The sequence below is a fragment of the Brassica oleracea genome, chromosome C7 (genome assembly GCF_000695525.1).
Source record: "Brassica oleracea var. oleracea cultivar TO1000 chromosome C7, BOL, whole genome shotgun sequence".
NCBI lineage: Eukaryota > Viridiplantae > Streptophyta > Magnoliopsida > Brassicales > Brassicaceae > Brassica > Brassica oleracea.
The window spans coordinates 27,054,299-27,061,699 of NC_027754.1; the positions used below are offsets into that span (position 1 = coordinate 27,054,299).

A 7,401-nucleotide genomic window follows, 5' to 3' on the forward strand; every position below is an offset into this window, starting at 1 on the left:
AATAATGAAAACTCTAGTTCTTGTCCCGAGAATCGTGTGTTTGTGAATGTCTTTCTTGGTCTTTGGCCTTCTCTTTATATATAAGTCTTTTTTTCCTTTTTCTCTTTTAAATCGGCTTAGACTTGTGCCGATTTCAACTGAACCGAACCAATTTATGTTTACCGAAGACTTTGTCCGATGGATATAATCCATCTCTAACAATAAGTTTCTCCCTAGTTCATTGTAAGAGTAGGTTTTGAGGGTAAAGAACTCGGCACTTATCTTTCAAATTCAAATGAACGCTGAATTTCCTCCTCGGCATAATGAACGTTTATCGCGCCATGCCCATACCTTATAAATAAAGAGTTGTGTGGAGCGTTGAGGTAAAGTAGATGATGATTGAGGAATCAGTTATGAATTTTTATCACGGTGTAATCACAGGAGGACGTTACGCTAATGCTTAGAGTATAATAAATAGATGAAATAGATGTCGTCATTCAAAGCGTAGGCAAGATATCAAGGCAAACTTGTAAAGCTGGTTTTCTCTGGTTGGATTTGGATTTGCTCAGTTTCTGCTCTGACGGAGATCCTCAAAAAAGCTACTGTTTTTTTTCAAGAGAGGCAAACATTTTACAGCTTTTGATGTAGACACTCAAACAAGATTTATAACAACAAACTCTCTTAATTTTATTGATATCATACTAAGATAAATATATCAAGAAACTATTGAGCTTATATTTATTCACGGTGAAGATATTTCCTTCACCATTGATGATTGATATTATCATCACACGATGTTAATGCATTTACATTTTTGTAATCATAAATTTAAAAACCATGCTCTTCTTCTCAAGAGACTCAAAAATCTACCTCCACCTTGTATTTCTCCCTCTACCACTGGATTTGCAACCACATTTGCATCAGAAGAACCAGTATTAGTTTCAACTATCACTGGAGTTGCTTCAGCGTTTGCCTCCAAAGCACCATTATTAGATTCATAAATCATTGGATTTGCGTCAGCATTTGCATTCCAAGAACCATTATCAGATTCACAAACGAAACTAAAACCGCACTTTAGTACCTCACAGTTTGCAGCCTCACAAGTACCATCCGTGACCTTAAATTCAATGGAAGCCTTAGCAGGAATACACCCTTCCTTAAGGCCAACTTCTCTACTTTTGTTGATATTCAACCAACTAGTGAAGCCAATGAAAACATGAGTAGATTTGACTGTGCATTGCTCATTGCCTGCCTCGGATAAACCTCCAACATCACAGTTGGAAAAGCTAGCAGAGGATGTTCCGATGGCATTTTTGAAGTCACATATGCATTTCACCATGACGTTGTTGTTTTGGATTTTGTAGTCATGAAATGAGACAATAGCACATAGAGCTATTCCAACAAACCCACTTTCACTCCAATGTCTAGGCAGCTCTGGCTTTATGACTGCTCCAGAGGCTTTGTGATTGAACCATGCCGGAACTTCAATTCCGGGAAAGCAAGTGCCAACCAAAACTTCAAAAGCAAGTCCCTGTAAAGTAAAACCAAAGATAAGTAATACATTCACTGTATTAGAAATGCTTTTCACTTTATACACACACTAAAATTTTTTTTCTGAATATGTAATATACCCTACTTATTGTTAGGTAGGTTAGAAAAAAAAATACCTTATTTTGGCGGTTCAGTGCATCTGAAATTAGACGACTCTTATTGTGAGCATAGCACATGATCTCGTTCATTGCAACATGCTCCAATTTTTCACAGTTGGTGAAAATAAATGAGGATGGGACCTGCTCTGTTGATGGCAAGAGACTGGCCAAAGGACTGGCAACTGTTCTTAGTGAGGTGCAACCATGTGCATCTAAGCATTGTAGGTTCGGTGGGAGGGTCGAAAGAGATGTCAGATTACTGCAATACGTCAAGTCAATCCATTTCAAATGATAGAGTTGACTGATGCTTGATTGCAAGCTGCTGATCTTATCATTTCTACTTAAGCATAGACGCCGCAACAAGGATAATCCAGTCATCCGGAGTTGTATCCGTTGTAAAGCCAATTGGTCGATGGAGTTATTACCAGAATGTAATAATGTACTTGGAAGCTCTTTGATCGACGTCCCATCGAGTAATAAAATTTGAAGATTCTCCATAATTTCCTCAACATGGGGAAAATTTGTAAGCCTTGAACAACCAGAGAGTATCAGTTCTTGAAGAGCTTTAAGCTTGTCAAGACAGTCTGGTAGAGACTCAAGTTCATTGCAGTCTTTCAGATTCAAAACAATAAGTTTTCCGAGGTTTTGGATGGACGGAGGGAGTCCCTTAATCGCAGTACCATCTAAATGTAGATATTCAAGATTATCAGAAATTACCTGAAATTCGTTGAACATTTTACAGTCACTGAGGATGAGAGTCTTGAGAGAGATTAAGTTATTAATGTCTGGGAGAGACAAGAGCCTTGTGCATCCTCTGAGATTCAAGAAAGCAAGACTCTTCATATTTTCTATACCTTCTGGCAACTTATCAAGCTTAGTGCAACCTTCAAGACTCAACCGTCTAAGAGATATAGCATTTGACAAAGCTGAAATGTCGTTCAAGTTAGTCGAATGAGTTAGATCTACCCACTTTAAATTTGGTGTATCCTGTGACAACCATTCAACACATAGCGCGATCAGCTAAGCTACATAGGTTATTTTAGATATTTAATTCAATATTAAAAGTATAAATAAAACACCTTAGTCTCTCTCCAAACCCTTTTAATCTTGCTGTAAGGCAGCCTAAGGTCAATAAGATTCTCTGGGTTGAAGTCTGGCGGAAGTTCCTCCAGTGGAAATTTCAGCCAGTGAAGATATCGGATCTCTTTCAAGGGAAACTCAAGTCCCTCAGGCAAGTTTACTTTGCCGTCAATAGGCTCACATTGCCGAGGACAGCCAGAGTCAAAAAATTTGAGGTACCGCAGATTCGGCATCTTAATCAAAGCTTTACGTTCTAAGGCTATTCCCTTGCCTATTTTGGACATATCTAGGAATACACCTCGTGCACTAACAGTTCCCTGCTAACAGTAGATATAATATATTAGAGCAAAGCTTTACGTTCTAAGGCTATTTTATTCCCTTGCCATTTCCATTGTAGTTTCCTATTTTCTTTCTCTCTTAAAACAGAATACGAAGTTTAGAATAACAATGAGTTAGAAATGCTCTTATCGACACCCAAATGAAATTTAATCTAAACTAGGGGTGTTCAATCCGGATATCGGTTCGGTTTCGGTTCGGTTTTTTCGGTTTTCGGTATTTCGGTTAGTAAAATATAACTACCATTCTAAATCCATATTTACTTCGGTTCGGTTCGGTTTATATATCGGTTTTCGGTTTATTCGGTTTTATACCAAAAAACATAATTCTTTATTTGGGATCATATTATATGAATTTTAGAGTCTTGTTGTCAACACATTCATTTATTAAAAAATATTATAAGTTTAAATAAAAGAACAAAAATAAAAAATGTTTCTATCATCTAATAAAATAATCAAATCTATAATTAAAATCAAAGCTCAAAATTTCGATAATAAAAATAAAAAAAGCAAAAAATAAAACAGAAGCACGAAGCACAAAAAATAAGTTATTATATTCTTTCATATTTAGCGTTCATCAAAGTCATGTTTCTTGTATTAAACACAAAAATCTATTCGTGTATAGATAAAAAAAATTGTGAAGAATTTCCACTAATTGTTATCATCAAATTTATAATCTTTATTTCAATTTAGTCAATGCTAAATTAAAGCAAAAAGATCAAAAGAAGACTAAAAAAATAAGAAACATGTTTGCGATGAATTGTTATTTAATTATAGTTCAAGTGTTTTACAAATAAGAACTATTTTATTACTGTAAAAAATATGGTAATAGTTATTAGCAAAAAAATTAACTTATGATTTTCATACGTTGTTATAAAATATATACATATTTACATGTTTCCATTTTTTTATTCGGTTTATTCGGTTTTATCGGTTATATACCGAACCATATCCAAATCCTACGGTTTTTTAAAAATCATATCCATTCGGTTAGTATGGTATATACCAAATCCAAACCATATTATCTATTTCGGTGGTTCGGTTCGGTACGGTTTCGGTTTTTCCATATTGAACAGCGCTAATCTAAACACAAAATATAAAAACTAATGAGGAAGTTGTATGTTCTAGAGAATTCTCCTGCTTACCTTTTTGAGGACCAGAGCCTCACAAGCATCTTGACGATTCCACAATCTACTTTTCCCCAAATTTTTTTCAACTGATGAACCAATTTCTTTTCCCAGCGTACAAAAGAGATTATGCATATCTACTCGGCCCGCAGAGATATTTATCATGAACTTGTCGGCGAGATCTCTAACTTCGCTTCCAGCTTCACCAGAGTTAGTGTCCAGTAAATGTTGTACATAATCTTCTTCCTCGGATCTAAAGAAACAAGCTATGTCGAGAAATGCATGTTTCTGCATCTCAGTCAGGTCGTCATAACTGGTTCTTAGTTCTCTTCCGATGTTCTCATTGCAACAATGTGGCAGCGTTTCTAGTCTCCTTCTCCAGTGAGCCTCATTTTCCCCGCAAAGCTCATTTCCCAATTCCTGGAGAGCTAGTGGATTGCCTCCGGCATATTCCACAAACATTTTTGACATTTCAATGAAATTCTCTGGGGGATGATCACAGTCTTGACCATTGAAGGCATGATGGCTGAAGAGCTGTAGAGCTTCTTTGTCGTTCAATCCAGGGACCACGTATGTATCTTCAACTAAATCTGCTATCAATCCCTTGTCACGTGTTGTTATCACAATCTTGCTTCCTTTCTTAATAAGTCCGGGGTTCGTCCGAAGGAACTCGAGTTGTTTCTTGTCGCTCACGTCATCTAGAACGACAAAAATCTTTACATTGCCTGTCCTTTGGAGTTGAGCATTTAGAAGCGTGTTCTTCACCCAATCATAGTCGTCTTTGGACTTTTCACGGAATCCCCGGAAAAACTCATTGAACAAAAACTTGTACTGCCACTCTTGATGATGCATTTCCGCGAGGGCTGTTTTACCAGTCCCAGGCATCCCAACAATTCCAACGATTTGAGTTTCTTCGGATTTGAAATCTATCTTTTCTTCCAATTGCTTCAGGACTTCTTTCATTCCATTGCTGGGGAAAGGCGCTATCGGCTGTAAGATGTCTCCAGATGAAGCATTTCCAATAGAATTCATAGAGGACATACTAGTAGAAACCATGTTGGTTCCTTCCTCTCTTTCGATCAAGGCTATCACGGTCTTCAGTTTCTCAACGACCTGGCTGATAAAATTGCTCTCGGTCCTACGCATGAAACATGAATGAATATAATCAATCAGGTCAGGTCACTTGTACTAAGTAGGAATGTAGGATTGAGATGATCAGATAATTTATTATTACCTGTCACTGTCAGCCTCCAAACGCAAACCTACTATTCGAGAAACTGACTGCAAAGCTTTCTTCCATTTATCCATATTACATAGGTCACGGCCTTCTCCTTTTCTTAAGTTTTCACCAAATTTCCCCTTCTGGTATTTCACATCTCCTACCTTCACATGGAAGAAGATGGGGAAGATTCTAAGTTTCTTCTCATCGACCCTCTCCATAATCTTCACCAGCTCGTCCAGACACCAGTTTGATTCTGAGTACCGTTCAGAAAAAACCGCAAGTGCGACTTTCGACTCCTCGATGTGGTTGAAAAGGTTAACCATCTCGTCCCCTGGATCTGCCATCGTGTCAATAAAGTAGTTGATGTCCTCATCCTTCAAGGCGTCCTCCAAATGGCTGACAAAGTTTTTGCGTAGTTCCTCTCCTCTGAAGTTGATGAACACTTGAGGGCGCTCTTGAGGGTGTCCGTTGACCATGGGAGTTGAGGAAGAAGCCATGAGAGAGTTTGTATTCGATTGTTAGGAGCGACCGGCAATTATATGGACCACGTCAACGTACGAATAATGAAGTCAAAGTCAATTAATTTATCATTTCATATTACAACAAATTGCTTAGTCATATACTCAACCACCAAACGCGCCATTTTGTATTAGTTTACATTAAAACTAGCTAGTCCATCCATCGCTCCATCGTACTATCCATAATTTATACATTAACTATACATAGGATTTTTTGCTGAATTGACATATAACTTAAAGTCAAACACAAAACTAATCTTTTTTTTTTTTGAAAATTGGTTTTGCCCTATTCACCCCACAAGTTCATATAATTTACGAAAATGCCATCAATTTTTTCTTTTTCTTTTCGAAAATGACATTTTTACTCTCTCACCCTCATCATCTTCAAGTAATTACAAGATTGCCATTGTCATCAATACCACAACCACCATGAACAACCAATTTGAAGCTCTTAATGCTCCCAAAATCGATTTACCCTTCTTCTTTTTCCATTCTTGTGAACTAAACACAACATATCTCTCACTTTCTCTCGTCCCAGAAGTCTTCCAGATCTGAAAAACCTGCATATTAAATCCAGATCTGAAAAACCTGCATATCCAAAAACGTTCAAATGACTTAAAAATAGAGAAAATGAGTGGAAGATTAGATAAATCTACATTTATAGAACACACAAAAATACATATCTAAAAATAATAGATCTACCTTTAAATTAGTGGAAGATGAGTACCATCTAATTAAAAAGCTGTAAAAAAGATAGATTAGTAAGAAAGACATGAGACAAAACTGGAAAATTCATATAAAGTTTGGTGTTTTCAAGTCAAAGAGATTAGAGTGGGTTTGGAGAGTTTTAGTTTGGGAAAAAAGTAAGAACTTTATACAACAAGAAGTTCCCAAATGAAGAAAAATCAGACATAAGAACTTACCAAAACGCTTAGATCTATTATGAAAGGGAGACTTCGTCAGAAGACTTCCATGAAGTTCAGACGACTTCCCTGAAGTCCAGACGACTTCCTGGAAGTCCAGACGGCTTTGTCAGAAGACTTCCAAGAAGTCCAGACGACTTCCAAGAAGTTCAGACGACTTTGTCAGAAGACTTTTAGGAAGTTCAGACGACTTCCAGACGACTTCCAGACGACTAACAGGTAAGTCGTCCCAGAAGTCTTCCAGATCTGAAAAACCTGCATATTAAATCCAGATCTGAAAAATCTGCATATCAAATCCAGATCTGAAAAACCTGTATATCCAAAAACGTTCAAATGACTTAAAATAGAGAAAATGAGTGGAAGATTAGATAAATCTATATTTATAGAACACACAAAAATACATATCTAAAAATAATAGATCTACCTTTAAATTAGTGGAAGATGAGTACCATCTAATTAAAAAGCTGTAAAAAAGATAGATTAGTAAGAAAGACATGAGACAAAACTGGAAAATTCATATAAAGTTTGGTGTTTTCAAGTCAAAGAGATTAGAGTGGGTTTGGAGAGT

At 36.7% G+C, this 7,401-nt stretch overlaps 1 protein-coding gene across 1 annotated transcript; it reads right to left on the bottom strand.

The window, feature by feature from the left end:
- Positions 1-799: 799 nt before the first annotated feature.
- On the bottom strand, positions 800-5,889 carry LOC106302975 (disease resistance-like protein CSA1). The gene is made up of 5 exons (XM_013739362.1): positions 5,405-5,889; positions 4,189-5,308; positions 2,708-3,025; positions 1,647-2,615; positions 800-1,510 (listed from the first exon to the last, which is right to left on the bottom strand). The coding sequence occupies exons 1-5, from the start codon at positions 5,887-5,889 to the stop codon at positions 800-802; spliced, it is 3,603 nt and encodes a 1,200-aa protein (XP_013594816.1).
- Positions 5,890-7,401: the final 1,512 nt, after the last annotated feature.